General features: G+C 40.5%; 2 protein-coding genes across 2 annotated transcripts; one reads left to right on the top strand and one right to left on the bottom strand.

Moving 5' to 3' along the window:
- Positions 1–3353: 3353 nt before the first annotated feature.
- On the bottom strand, positions 3354–4459 carry LOC115622278 (peritrophin-48). Its single transcript, XM_030516180.1, has 2 exons — positions 4453–4459; positions 3354–4387 (listed from the first exon to the last, which is right to left on the bottom strand). Exons 1-2 carry the CDS (start codon positions 4457–4459, stop codon positions 3384–3386), a joined length of 1011 nt encoding a protein of 336 aa, XP_030372040.1. The 3' UTR covers positions 3354–3383.
- A 5359-nt stretch (positions 4460–9818) lies between these two features.
- Positions 9819–14993, top strand: LOC115622277 (mucin-5AC). Its single transcript, XM_030516179.1, has 3 exons — positions 9819–9837; positions 9903–11420; positions 13375–14993. Exons 1-3 carry the CDS (start codon positions 9819–9821, stop codon positions 14991–14993), a joined length of 3156 nt encoding a protein of 1051 aa, XP_030372039.1.
- The last annotated feature ends 509 nt before the right edge of the window (positions 14994–15502 follow it).

Genomic DNA, 15502 nt, shown 5'->3' with positions numbered 1-15502 from the left:
CGCATTGTAAACCTATATGAGTGGTATTAAAAAAGAATTGGGAAAAAGTGTGCAAGAGAATGGTTTGAATTGCAATTAAATTGTCCGCCCGTGTGTTTAACAACTCACTTCCGGTCTGAATCCGGCCACACAGACACGGCAGTTAATCATGGCCCGAATATTTGTTGCCTGCAGCGGTAGAGCATATTTCAAGCCTGAAGGATATGCCCGACATGTGATGTTTGTTATATTGCCCGCTCGTCCTCTGCACTTCAACGGAAACTGTATGTGATGGACTCGATTTAAAATGTCTTCCGGTTAAATGGCTGCCTCGCAGCGCCTCGTACAGCTCACATGAAAGCAATCTAAACATCATCGATTCTGATACTAACCGTGAAAACATCTTCTTGATGTTGAAGGTAATTTCTACTGCACGGTATTGAGAGCCACAAAAGTAAAGTATTGAGGGATTGGTTGTAAGAAGTATTTATTTGCTTGGGATCTGGTCTTTTATAGGTTCCATCAACTGCTCTGTTACCCACTACCTTCTCTTCGATTACTGACTGAGGTACAACTTGATTGTCCAAATATCTGAATAAAAAATGTAAAAATATTAATTTGGTGTTTTTATCTCTCCTTGAATATGGATGGAAATACTTAATATTCTTTGCATACCAGCTCTAAATATGTAAATATACTTATGTATTAATGTTCAAAAACCGTATACCGTATACGTAACATACACTGGTCGGCACAATTATTTTGACGAACTGTACTCACGACTATCGGTGCTGGTTGCTTTTAGTTTCAAGGAATAACGGTACAATTTTCATACGGGATATAGAGTTCATAGCAACAACAATATGTAGGCAAAATATTTTGCCTATTACTCTTCACACCTTCTTTCTACAAATGACAATGTGAGTTGACTGCGGATTCAGGCACGGCATAAGTATTTTGACCAAATCTTTGTCGCCGTTTTCGCGTACGTTTTATCAAGTGATACTAAAATAACTTTGGTGTAACAATTTTTGTTGACCTTTTTACATTATTTTCATTAAAATTTGATTCAAAAGTAATCGATACAATGGTAAAAAAGACAGAATTAAGTTATGTTGTTAGAGCCTCAATAGTGGCGAAGTTTAATGCCGGCGTAGCACCAAAAGACATTGCAAATGAATATAATTTGTCGCGGCAAACAGTCCACTATCAAATTAACAAATATAAGACCCACAATCACGTCAAAAACTTGCCTAGATCAGGTGCTAACCGCAAAACAACACCCATTGAAGATCGAGTCCTATTGCGGGAATTTAAAAAAAATATTCATTTAAAGCCGCAAGCTGCTGCAGATCAATGGAATAAGTCGACCAAGACTCCAATCAGTGAGCGTACTGTTCGGCGACGCCTAAAAGAAGTAGATTTTAAGACATACAAAGCGAAGGACATACCTTACATATCAAAGGTGAACAAGCTCAAAAGATTGGCTTTTGCAAAGGAGCATCTGCATAAGCCAAAAGAGTTTTGGAGAAGCGTTCTATGGACAGATGAAAGCTCCTTTGAATACAATTCATCAAAAACAAAGATTTTTGTAAGGCTCCCACAGTTTCAAAGACAAAAAAATATCCCCGTATGTCAAAAAGTGAGCCATGGCGGAGGCTCAGTCATGTTCTGGGGATGCATTGCGTACAATGGGTTAGGTGATTTCGTTCCCATCACCGGCTCAATGAACCAGCAACAATATTTGAGTACCCTTAACGAAAACGCATTCCCTTCCGGTGACAGGCTGATTGGAGAATCATTTATCCTGCAACAGGATAACGCCCCATGCCACAAAAGCAAAATGATAAGAGCATTTTTAACCGATGTTGGTGTTACTACTCTGGATTGGCCACCACAAAGTCCGGACTTAAACGTTATTGAGAATGTGTGGTCTCTTGTAAAACGTAAAAGAAATGCGTCTTTGCATAAAACCGAAGAAGAAACTATTTCCGAGGTCACTTCTCTTTGGAAAGAGATACCATTAGAGGTCCTTCAAAATTTAGTGGACTCAGTTCCAAGACGTCTTCAAAAAGTTATCGAAGCCAAAGGCGGGTATACATTTTATTAATCTACCATCAATTTCTTATGTTTTGTTTAGTATTAAGCTTTGTTTTTTTTGTTAATATCCATTGTCAAAATACTTATGCCAACCCATGAAAATTACCTTGATTTATAATTTTAAAAGTCCTTATAAAAATATATCCTTTGAATTATTTTTAAGTTTGTAATACCAATATGGAATTGAGAAAAAAAATTTCCTTTGATATCTTAAACCAATAACCAGTTATTGACAAAAATGTATGATTTTCTTCTCGTCAAAATAATTGTGCCGACCAGTGTATATATGCTAGTGTGAGTTTAGTATTTGTTTACTAAAATACAGTATGTTGCACTTTTACAGCTTTTCTTAATGGTAAAAATAAGAACGTTAGGCATCTTGTTCTACCATTAATTTCAACACAAAGCCTAATCATCTAATATCCAACTATCTATTAAAATGGAAAAAAAGGTATTTATTGTTTTGTATTTTGTTGCAGAAGAATTCTAATGCTGAATTCCTTAAGGTATACAGTGTGAGTCTGACGTTTGATAACTATGTATATATAAATTTAAATTATGAAATAGTATGAGTAGAATGTTTCGATAAAAAAGATTTTTGCTCATACTTGTATATAGTAAAGCACTTCTTAATGGTAGTAATAGGTAAGTTCGGCTTCTATCATTCAATTCAATAAAAGCCTAATCATCTAATATCCAACTATCTATTAAAATGGAAAAAAAGGTATTTATTGTTTTGTATTTTGTTGCAGAAGAATTCTAATGCTGAATTCCTTAAGGTATACAGTGTGAGTCTGACGTTTGATAACTATGTATATATAAATTTAAATTATGAAATAGTATGAGTAGAATGTTTCGATAAAAAAGATTTTTGCTCATACTTGTAATAGGTAAGTTCAGCTTCTATCATTCATTCAATAAAAGCCTAATCATCTAATATCCAACTATCTATTAAAATGAAAAAAAAAGGTACTTATTGTTTTGTATTTTGTTGCAGAAGAATTCTAATGCTGAATTCCTTAAGGTATACAGTGTAAGTCTGGCGTTTGATAACTATGTATGTATGTGTAGATCCAATTTTTGCACATATAAAGCACTTCTTTATGGTAGTAATAGGTAAGTTAGGCTGCTTTTTCTATCATTAATTTCAATAAAAAGCGTAATCTGCTTCTATCTAACTTTCTCTTAAAATGAAAGCACATTCAATATCGTTCGATGGCTGACCTTTAGTTGAGAAAATAGTGAACGGTATCAGGTTGCTTTCAGTTCTTTATTTTGAGGTCAACACTTATCACTTCCTAATACTAAACTGTGCAGGCAGTATACTTCTTCTCGACAGTGACGCATTCCTGTTTATCCTCATCGAAATACAAGTTATCGGGACATTGTATCGGTGCGCTAGAAACACCATCGGTACACTCCAGATAGTAGTGGCAGCCGGGGTTTTCAGCGACTGTGCGGCCACTGGTGATGCCCTCGCAGCGATCTTCAGAGCATTTCACATACTGCCTTTCTGTGCAACGTTGGAAGTCCTCGTCGAAAAAGTAGCCAAGCGGACATTGCTGCCATACTGGACTCGGATCGGGCTTTCCTGAGCCCAGATCGTGGCAATATAGGTAACCGCTGCACGTGGCGCCATCAGAAACGAACTTGTCGCGCTTAGCCAGTTTCGTTGTGCCACAGGCGTCCGCCGGTATCGGATGTACTTCGCATTTGACTGTTGCCTTCGGCACGCATAGACCGGTGTCCACATCATAGTAACTATTATCGCAATTTACCGTCGTAAGTTTGCCCTTCACACAATTGTAGTAGCTGTTGCAACTGTTCTCATTGACGAAAAACGTATCCTTGGGAGCCACCTGGCAGAGCTCGAACTGGGCATTGCAGTCTGTGTTTTGAGGGTAGACACATGACTTGGTGGCGTCATTAAAATATTGACCGTTTCCACAGGGGCCACTGGCCAATAGAGTCTTTCCATTGCAATAGTACCAGTTCTCGCAGTTCAACGTGCTGCCATAGTACCCCTCCGTTTTTGTAGTGCAAGGCGCTGAGCAGTAGCTGTCCCACGAGTCCAATGACTTAGCGCAAGCGCCAGTGCTAAGGATGAAATAGGGCTTGGTACCTTCACAAACTCCCCCTGGAGTGGTCTTGTGATCCTGACAAACTATCCATTCGCTACAGGTTCCGGGCTTGCGTATCTTTGCGCCATCACTAAAGTAGCGACACACGTCTTCTTTGCTATTCAAGTACTCCGTCTGGTTGCTGAACTGCAGCAGCACGGCGAACAGGAGAGCCAGCAGTGCAGTTTCTGTAAGAAGAAATATGACACCGTTTAGCTTTAACCTTGGATGGAATATCCGTTCGAAAGTATACCTTGCATTGTATTATTGTCTTGCTGTGGCAATGGAACAAATTTATTTACTAAATGGCAGCTGGCGTTTGTGAGACTTTATATAGCTTAGCACTACTCTGTTTCAGATCGGACAGCTGTCAACAGATAGTTGCTTTATTTTTGGAAAAATTTCAATTAATGCTCAGCAGATAAGATTGCGCATTCACTACTTGCTGGCGGTCCTCAAAATTTGCTAGAGTCTTGGGGAATTCTATATTGAGGGGGTGACACATTCATAAAACACCTTCGCTCTCTGGACATCAAAAATGTTCCAGATAAGCGTAAGAGCCAAAATTTATTAGGTAGCTGGTTAATGTCACTGCAAAAATATCAGCTACCAGCAAACGAGATAATTTAGAGACATATGGTTTAGTGTTCCAAGTAATATTCTTGTCACCTAAGGCAAAGATAATTGTTTTTAAATTGCCGTCGTGTGTCAAAAAAATATATAACTTGCGAACAAAAAAAAAAGAAACATTTTATGAACACCTGGTTCCAAATCACAAATTACAAGATAATATTCTGATTGAGAAACATGTGTGTAATTTCTGATAAAGAATACATTTATAGCCAGGGAAATATGCATGGAAAATGGACAACAAATTACTTACAAAATGAAATGAAGCTATTGTGATATTCAATAAATTGACGTAATTTATCCGATATATATTAATCCATCAGATATTGTTTTAGCAGATTTGGTTTTATTCGAAATATGAATTGAAAATACATCTCCTGTTCTTTCTTTTTCGCACAGTGTGATCGATTCATTCAGAAATTTATAAGCAAGTGCTCTTTGATTTTGTTTTGTTTTGCTTATTTATTAGGTATTCACAGATATGCCGGATTGATTTGAAGAGAGACAAAAAGCAAAGAAATAAAGGCAAGATAATTAATTCATTATCTCCATTTTCTATATACCATATTTTCTAAATATGATAGGTAAGTTGTGCAAAAAAGTAACCGATAAGAAGTATTCGCATACCGAACATCGCCCCCACATGATGAAATAGTTTACATTTTTTCAGGTATAAATAAATTATTTCATTTGCGGTTTTCTACACATAATAAAAAAAAAAGTAGAATGCCAATATATTGATTTACTTGTATATATTGGTTTGTAGCTTGCTATAATTGCTTGCTTGCAAATGAAACAAATATTTCATCTACTCTAATCACTTACAGGGCCTGGCGTCCAGACAGGCAGCTCTCAAATTAGGCAAACACTGCCAACACCAAAATGAATTTCAAAATCCATTAGCTGTAATGCAAAATGTTCGCATATTCGAACACGTACAGCATGATATCATAAGCATGTTGAGAGACATATTGACATTTGGTATTTCCTTTGCTCGCTCACAGCCTGTCACTTTTCCATTTCCGTTTTAATTCCAATGTTGAATATCTGCCAGTTACTGTAGTATGTCAATGCAATCCAATATCGGACAGCAGAAATATGCAACAGTTTTTTGGACCATGGAGTGCAATTTAAGAATGTGTGCTTGGCTCGTGTTCTCTTGAAATGGAAATGCAGTTTGGGTTAATTAAAACGTTTCAAGGGCATTATAACATGGATCAATGGGCTTAATATCAAAACAAAGGAGGCTGGTTACGTGTGCACATTAATTCTAGGTACACTGTCGAGGCCAGAGGCATCATTACTGGTGCTTAATGCCAACTAATGAGCCCCCCTATGACAAACACATGCACACATGCCTGCACATAGAATTTGTTGTTGTTATCTGCTTGAACAGCGGCGCAAATACAAAAACAATGACCGGTAATGCATATGTCGGATAATGACAGCCGACCCATTTCCGACCGAAGCTCTTGATGTCCTCATGCCCCCCAAAAGCCGTCACTCTTCCTTTGCTCGTTGTTGTTACTCTCGGCGCCTGCATTTGACACGATTTAGCGTTAAGAGGATAATGTGCGCGAGTTTCCAAAATGTATGCTGCCCGCTAGTCTCTCTTTAATGTGTGGTTGACCCACAGCGCAGGTTGGCAAGGTCAGTTTTATAGCGCTTTAATTAACTTAAGTGCATACTTTTAGAATTACATTTTTCCTAATCACAGTTGAAGTACAGGTGAATTATATTTTAGAGTGCAGACAACAGTTCTGAAATTTTTGTCTGTTCGCTTTGAAATACTGACCTGCTTGACAGGATCTTTAGATTGTCTTACCAATATGCTGAGCAAATCAATTAATATTTATTGCAGCTGAGAACTAAAACTGAACATCATAATAAAACTAAACACACGATCTAGCACTGCTGACGTAGTTTATTCCAACGTGAAACGACCAACGACCAACGCCCGGCGACAACACATTGGATGCACTTTGTTGGCTTCCACGCCCGACACGATCGTTACTTGCAAAATGTTATTGACATTGGCAATACAACACCGCAAATTCCGTCCATAAATTTCAAGTGTACGTGTTGGTTAAAAATTGCAGGTTCTCCCGATCACTTTGTTGTCACACTGCACTGCTGATCAGTTCCAATCAAAAGCACTGATTTCGAATGGTGCTAGAATTTTAAAAAGGCGTTCTGAAACACATACACCCACTTGGCATTATCTATGCACCAATCGATCTCAGTTCTTTAATTCGAACTCGGCACTCAGTCAACCCTTTGTAAGCGCACTAGGAGGCATCTGGACTCCTGCCACGAACCACTTCAGCTGCGAAGGGCGCTCAGAAGCGTCACATGCGGTACACGCGTTGTCATCGACTGTCGGCGGCGAAAGCACAGTCCCAGCTTAAATCTGAGAAACCTGTTACAGCTGAGAAAATTTTTACAATAGAGAGATCAGAGTGTGTGTTTCCAACAACTCGTATTTCTGTTGCTCCGATGCTCCGATGCTCTGATGCTCTGATGCTCCGATGCCATTGTTGCCTTCTATGGTGATCCATTCATGTAATGTATACCGATAAGCCTACCGTTGCCTACGGGTTGCCAGTCTCCTAGCTCTAGGCCCAGACATTGGTTGGCCCTTTCAGACGACAACTGACAATTACACAGTTACACAATTTTGCACTCCTTTCTTTCATTTATGCTTTTCTTAGTTGTGTAATTTAATTCAAGCGTGCCTCTTCTCACATTTAAATAATTAGAATTGCTTTGGTTTGAGTTTCAGTGAGCGCATCTAACTTTGAGCAGGAAGCCCGTCACCGTCACCGTCACCACAGGGCCTACATATTAATGCACACATATGTATACTATAAGTGTATACTCGCACATAGTACTTGTACTTAACTACAAGTATATGGTTAGCTTCATTTTTTAGTGACGTTTTCCCTTGACAACTTGGCTTGTTTCTCTGCTCGGTGCAACATATTCGTCTTGATGTCGCTGCCCGCTGGCTAAAGATATCGGTTACAACCAAACGGTAACTCGTCTACTCCACTTAACAGACATTAACTAGCTGGTCTGGGCTGCCAGTGTCACAAAAACACTGCATTTAGTTCATTTCTTCATTATTGTACAAATTGCAGTTAGCACTCATTTATTGTTGCAGAAACTGTGCAGATGTTGTTTGCGTTTTTTGATGGTTATTATTGCCAAATTAAAACAATATTGAAGGGGAGGGAATGAGCTGAATTGATTTCTCCCAATGCAATCGTATCTATATATAAATATATATGTACTTATTGATAAAAAGTGCAGTCTTACTTATTACACAATTCTTGCTATCAATGTGTGCCGAAAGGTAAACACAACAATTCCAATATTTTCACAGCTATTCTGAATGCCACAAAAACTGAGATCAGTGTATATATACCCTCGCCTATTAAATATTAAAAAGTTGATTGTTTTTGTAATATTTTTTTGGGGGATACTTTTGGGAACCATTCAAAATAGTTATTCATAGTTAATAGTTATTATTAATAATATTAACAATAAAGCAACTATTTTTTTTTTTCAAATCAATCTCCATGTTTATTAGACTCTAAAGCAATAAAAGTTTGTTCGAGCTTTTCAGCTTGTTTCTAGTACTTTGTAAATTATGTTTTAGGAAGTTTCTCCAACATTTGTGTTCATACATTTTTCCCAAGCTTTTACATTTTGTTAGATTACAAATTTTTACCAAACATTAGACAAGTAGTAGGACATCAGAAGCCCAAATAGCAAAATTTCCAGTCAGCAGGTGAAGGTTGTTGTGTACTTTAAGTCACAACGATCTTATCGCAATACTTCATATCAACGCAAGCGTAGACGGTTCTCGGAATTCACTTCACTCTAAAATGAAAGAAATCATTTAAGAGCAATAAATAACAGTATTCTGAAGCGCAATATTGAGCAGTCTTACCGACCTTTGACAATACTGTGTGCCTTTGTGGCCAGAACAGTTAACACTAGCTACCGAAATTAAATACAAAGTCCAACTAACGACTACATTATACCCTATCTGGGATACTAAGACAAGGGATATTATTTCTGTGAATGTAAATGTAGGCGGACTGAGTAGCTCTATTTGAGGACTGCGTTATACTTTGTTTGAAATGCTTATAACAAACCAACAATTTCCCAATTTTTGCATACATTTAAATTAGGAATTTGCCATTTGCCTTACAATGATATAAAAATATGTGGTTGGAAAAATACTTCTGAACAGACATACAAGTAAGTTTCTTTTCGGTTAATAATAATCTCTGATAATCCATTCAGAATGCATATCGCAGAAGCCATAGGGAAGGAGCACAGCACATACATACAAGTATAGTATCCGCAATCCGATATGCAAAATATAAATTAAACATGTTATGAGTGCATATGGAATCGAGTGATACGCTTCACATCAAGCGCTTATATTCGTAAGCATCGTTTAATTTGAAGTGCCAATTATGCGATCGCCGTGATTATACATGTCTTGGTAAAGTGCCGCCGTCGACCTTATCTGAAGAGTATGCGAACATAAATTAGTTGCCACTTTCGTTTTCCTCAGCGGCAATCAGTCAACGGGCACAGGCACCGGCACCAGCACCAGCACCGACACCGACACCGACAACACAACTACCTGCCCGTCAATGCAATCTGACATATACAAAGCGCCACTACCTGTCGCGATATCGCGGTACGAACATGTGCCTAATTACTCGCGATAACAATTCCCCGGTTTTGCTGTATGCCGAGGGAAAAAGGCAAATTAAATCGGTAGCCGAATTAATCAACAGATAAATATGGTTATTGGTATTATCAATAGATTGACTGCTGATTTGATATAGCACTGGTGCTACCCAAATGCCCCGAAAGCATAAATGGCGAGAAGCAGCCAATATCACTATTTAGTCGTTGGTGAATTTCCAGACAATCGGAAGTAAGCTGAGAAGCAATCCAGCAGCCATGTCTAAACTCAAATTTGGTAAGTAGCATCCATCCATCCATTTCGGAAGGTGTGATCTCTTCAAGCTGTTTATATCCTGCCAGCAAGTCTTCCCCTTCTCCTTATCGTCTGCCTGGAGCTCGTCGCAAGCACCACCTACTGGGCAGATATATGCGCACACCAAGAGGATGGCGTGCGACTACCCTCACCGATGGATTGTGCCATGTATGTGATTTGCGAGGACTATGAGGTGGTCGCATTGAATCGCTGTCCCCGTGGTCTTCACTTTAATCCCAAGGTGGGCGAATGCGACTTCCAATGGCGCGCCGATTGCTCGGGTCTGGCACTGTTTGCATCGAGCACTGACGGTGCCTGCTCCTGCGACTGTTGTGTCGATGAGTGTAGTGACGAAGAAACTGATACTACGATTGAATGTGATACCAATAGTACGCCTTCGCCTTCGAGCACCGAAGTTGATTTCACGGATGCAGAGGATTCAACAATTTCTACGACTGTAAATCCTGTCACCACAACTGCCAGCACCACAACGGCGAGCACCACAACTGCGAGCACCACTCAGAAACCCAGTGGCTCCACAACTACTGCAGGCACCAGCGGCTCTTCGACGACGACTACTACACTCAATCCTGGTGCTTCCAGTTCAATTCCAACTCCCAATCCAACTTCCGCTCTACCCGCCTACTGCGACAATTCGAACACGGACTGTGTAGACCAGGCGAATGGCGCGATCCTTCCGGTTCCCAATAATTGTGGCAAATATATAACATGCAACGGCGGCTGTGCCATAATTCAGCAATGTCCCAGTGGGTTGTATTATGACTTTATCAAAAGTTTGTGCAACTATCCGTGGGATGTTGACTGCTCACAGACATTGGATGATGATGAGGACCTGCCAGTGGGTCCATCGGGAACCACTTGCACCGATCAGGGCGTATGCGCCGGTCAACGCGATGGCACATTGTTTGCCAATCCCGATACAAATGGATTCTTTGTTTGCCAGTGCCAATGTCCCATTGCAATGGGATGCGACGCTGGCACAAAATTCAATGAGACGGCCAAAGTCTGCGACTGGGATAGATCCTCAAATACGGAAACTGGAGGTAGTAGTGCCGTCCTATGTCCCGACGGATTGGTCTATAATGCTACGTCTGATGAGTGTGATTATCCCGAGGGCTATGTACCGAACGTCATTTGCAACAACACCTTAACAATTTGCGAGGGTCAGCCCGAGGGCACTCTTTATCCCATGGACGGCGTCTGCAATAAGTTCTACAAGTGCAATTATAATTGCGCAGTGGAACAAATTTGCCCAAATAATTTGGTTTACGATCCCAGATATCTGTTGTGCAACTACCCTCAAAACTATGAGTGCGAATGGGAGCGCATACCACCGACGGGTCCCGATGCAGGTCCGTCGGGCATCGCGTGCGAAACCAATGGACGTTGTCTCAACCAAAGAGAAGGCGCCTTATTTCCATCTCTGACCAGCTGCAGCAAATACGTGGTTTGCCAGTGCGAGTGCGAGGTCGAAATGGAGTGTAGTGGAGGCCTGTACTGGGACCAGGAACTCTCGACTTGCAACTATGCGAAAAATGTGACGTGTAATATCTAAGAGCAAGCATATATATACATGGATTATAATTACAATTGAGAGTATTGAGAGAAGTTTGTTAGTTTATTTATTGAAACGAATTACGAATGTCGGAGAATTTGAAATTTGTTGTTGTGTTCGTGACCAATGCGGGAAAAAAGGATTTCGATCATTTTATTTTCCAGTATAGTTTCCTTTACCTATATGTTAAAGTTGGAGATCCTTCCTTCTCCCATAGTTCCCATAGTTCCCACAACCCCAATATACCCTTATTACGCTTTGGATACAGCGTATAAAAACAGCTTTATTTCTTCATACTCACTTGAACTATACGAATGAGTGTACTTGGCTTCAGTTGCTTTGATTTCACAATTAACATATGTGGTCTCCAATATTTCCGTAGTGTCGAAAAAAAACCAAGAGACGACGTAGTATTATTATGTTTAATAGTTTTTAATATTATAGGTTTATTTAGATGTAATAACAATGTTTTTTGTATGTGTGTATGTTTGTGTAATTATTATATATAAGTATAATTTATTATAGGTTTATTTAGATGTAATAACAATGTTTGTTTGTATGTGTGTATGTTTGTGTAATTATTATATAAAAGTACTTTAATGAATAACTTTATATATATGTATGTAATTAGGCTTCACTGATACGTGCGTAGCTCACGAGATTCTGGCACCGACTGAATAATTGCTCGCTCTCTTTTAGCATTTTGCTCTCTCGGCTCTCGTCGTTTAGTAACGTTCGTAACGTTTAGTTCGGCTGCTTGCTCTTCTGGAACTTTCCCGATTCCTACACATATACTATAGTATATAGATGAGAAATCTTTATAAAAACTGTCGCAAATGGACCGAAGATTCAAGATTTTGAAAAAATGTACATTTTTTTGTATTTCTATAACATGACCACCACAATCCATTATGTTCAGTAACGATTGAATGTAACTTTTTTTCCACCAATTTTCCGGTTTTAATGAATGCTGTTCCAAAAAATGGTTAAATCTTTCACAATTCTACAAAATTTTATGAAATCCAGAACCAGATCCAGATTTTTTAATAAAAGCCATCTTATTTATTTATTTAATTAATTATTTCATTTATTTTTAATTGTATCGATCAGTTTTCATCTGAAATACGTAATTAATGGGCGCATTCACCAGATACAACTGATAAATGGACTGATCACTGATAATGATCACCAAATGTAGTGAGCATGATCACTACACATATATCACAAAAATAGAGTGATATATTTGTGATAACTTTCGATCAGCTATATACACATACAATTATGTACAAGTATGTATGTATTTGTTTGACTATTGGCAAGTGCGTTGAAAATGGAATGGTATTTCCTATTGTTTCGCTTATGAGTTCTTGATCTTTCGCTTATGATTTCTAGATGTAGATGTCTAAGTTGAGTTATAGAATAATTAAGGAATTATTATGCTGCTTTCATGCTAGAAAGCGCAGAATCATGTTTCCATTTTTATATCATTTTTTTTTTTTTTTTTTTGTTTATTTAAGAATTTAATGTGAGAAATACTTTGAAAATCAGCACGTGTGGATACATGATAGGATATGCCCATACATGTACTTATTTATGGTCAAATTGATTCAAACACTTAAATCACGCTTTTTATTTCACTTTTTAAACATTTCCGTTTATCAATAACAATAACAATAATCATTGAAATGTTCTACTACTGTATGTTATTTGATCATATCGCCATTGACGGCTTTTTATCTGCGACGCATGCATACGACCAGCAATAAGAAATTTAATTATTTTAATTGCTGAATAATATAAAAGCTCTCACTGGGACCAAGTTTGTAGCAGACGCCCTCAGTATCTAGGAAACAGTTGTTCACTATGAGAACCTTTAAGATACCAGCTGGTAAGAAAAAGCACATCCTTCTTGAACGAAACCGATCAATTTCCCTCCTTTTCAGTATGCATTCTATACTTTGCGATCGCTCTATGCGCTTACTCAGTGAATGCTGATGATTGCGATACAACTGCGACGCCTACAACCGCAATCCCGTGCACCACCAGCACTGTGACTGTACCACCCACTGCACCACCCACTGCATCACCCACTGCAGCTCCCACAACGCCGTGCACCTCCAGTCCTGTGACTGTACCAACCACTGCAGCACCCACTGCAGCACCCACTGCAGCTCCCACAACGCCGTGCACCTCCAGTCCTGTGACTGTACCAACCACTGCAGCACCCACTGCATCACCCACTGCAGCTCCCACAACGCCGTGCACCTCCAGTCCTGTGACTGTACCAACCACTGCAGCACCCACTGCAGCACCCACTGCAGCTCCCACAACGCCGTGCACCTCCAGTCCTGTGACTGTACCAACCACTGCAGCACCCACTGCATCACCCACTGCAGCTCCCACAACGCCGTGCACCACCAGCACTGTGACTGTACCAACCACTGCAGCACCCACTGCAGCACCCACTGCAGCTCCCACAACGCCGTGCACCACCAGCACTGTGACTGTACCAACCACTGCACCACCCACTGCAGCACCCACTGCAGCTCCCACAACGCCGTGCACCACCAGCACTGTGACTGTACCAACCACTGCAGCACCCACTGCAGCACCCACTGCAGCTCCCACAACGCCGTGCACCACCAGCACTGTGACTGTACCAACCACTGCACCACCCACTGCAGCACCCACTGCAGCTCCCACAACGCCGTGCACCACCAGCACTGTGACTGTACCAACCACTGCAGCACCCACTGCAGCACCCACTGCAGCTCCCACAACGCCGTGCACCACCAGCACTGTGACTGTACCAACCACTGCAGCACCCACTGCAGCACCCACTGCAGCTCCCACAACGCCGTGCACCACCAGCACTGTGACTGTACCAACCACTGCACCACCCACTGCAGCACCCACTGCAGCTCCCACAACGCCGTGCACCACCAGCACTGTGACTGTACCAACCACTGCAGCACCCACTGCAGCACCCACTGCAGCTCCCACAACGCCGTGCACCACCAGCACTGTGACTGTACCAACCACTGCAGCACCCACTGCAGCACCCACTGCAGCTCCCACAACGCCGTGCACCTCCAGTCCTGTCACTGTACCACCGCCATGCTCAGGATCATGTACAGAAGGAGAAACCATTGATGATTCTTCAAGTTGTGAATTATATCTGCAGTGCGTAGGTGGTTCCTACCAATCTAAATCTTGCAGTGCCGGACAATACTGGAGCACCGCTTCCAAATCTTGTGAGGTGAATAACGGACAGTGTGGATCATCACCTAGCCCATCACCTAGCCCATCACCTAGCCCATCACCTAGCCCATCACCTAGCCCATCACCTGGACCAGCGACGGGACCATCTGGTACTTACTGCGAAAGCAGTGGACGTTGCGTTGGTCAGAGTGACGGCACATTATTTGCCAATTCAAATGTCTGCAGTGGTGCCTATATTGTATGCCAGTGCGAGTGTGAAGTGCCGTTCCAGTGCCCTTCCAATTTGGTATTCAACCAGAATAATCTAAGTTGTGACTGGCCCGAAAACTCCAACTGCTAGAAAATAAATAAAACAATACAATGATGCATATATATATAACAGATACTATTTGAAGCTGCGATAAATAAGTCTTTACATATAGCACTAGAAAAAACCCACTAAGACAGGTAGGGTAATATTATTTGTGTTAACTGCCTTACACATTCGGAGACCAATTTTGTTACCCTTCAACCTTTTTCTTAAGGACCGATATGTGCAAAAAATATTGCTTACTAGAATAACCTGTTTGCTTGGGAACAAACCTTAACTAGAATTGTAGGTATGGGCTATCTACTATATATAAAGCCCCGACATCATCGTAGGAAAAACCTCAAAATGACCGCCCCATTGTTATATACCCTACACCAGGCTACAAGGGCGTAACTCAGTTCCATTTCCATACATTCAAACCCTGAATGTATCTGATTTCAGGACGCGCCTTAATCACCACAGTAATAAGAGGTGCTATCAGACTCAACTATAGCAATTGGGTAAATAAGCTCTAAAAGCAATATGCTCAAAATGATAAA

Source organism: Scaptodrosophila lebanonensis, unplaced genomic scaffold (assembly GCF_003285725.1).
Source record: "Scaptodrosophila lebanonensis strain 11010-0011.00,11010-0021.00 unplaced genomic scaffold, SlebRS2 tig00000043-arrow-pilon, whole genome shotgun sequence".
NCBI classification, from domain to species: domain Eukaryota; kingdom Metazoa; phylum Arthropoda; class Insecta; order Diptera; family Drosophilidae; genus Scaptodrosophila; species Scaptodrosophila lebanonensis.
Note: the sequence above shows the minus strand (reverse complement) of the source record. Positions and strands in the feature narration are given on the sequence as shown.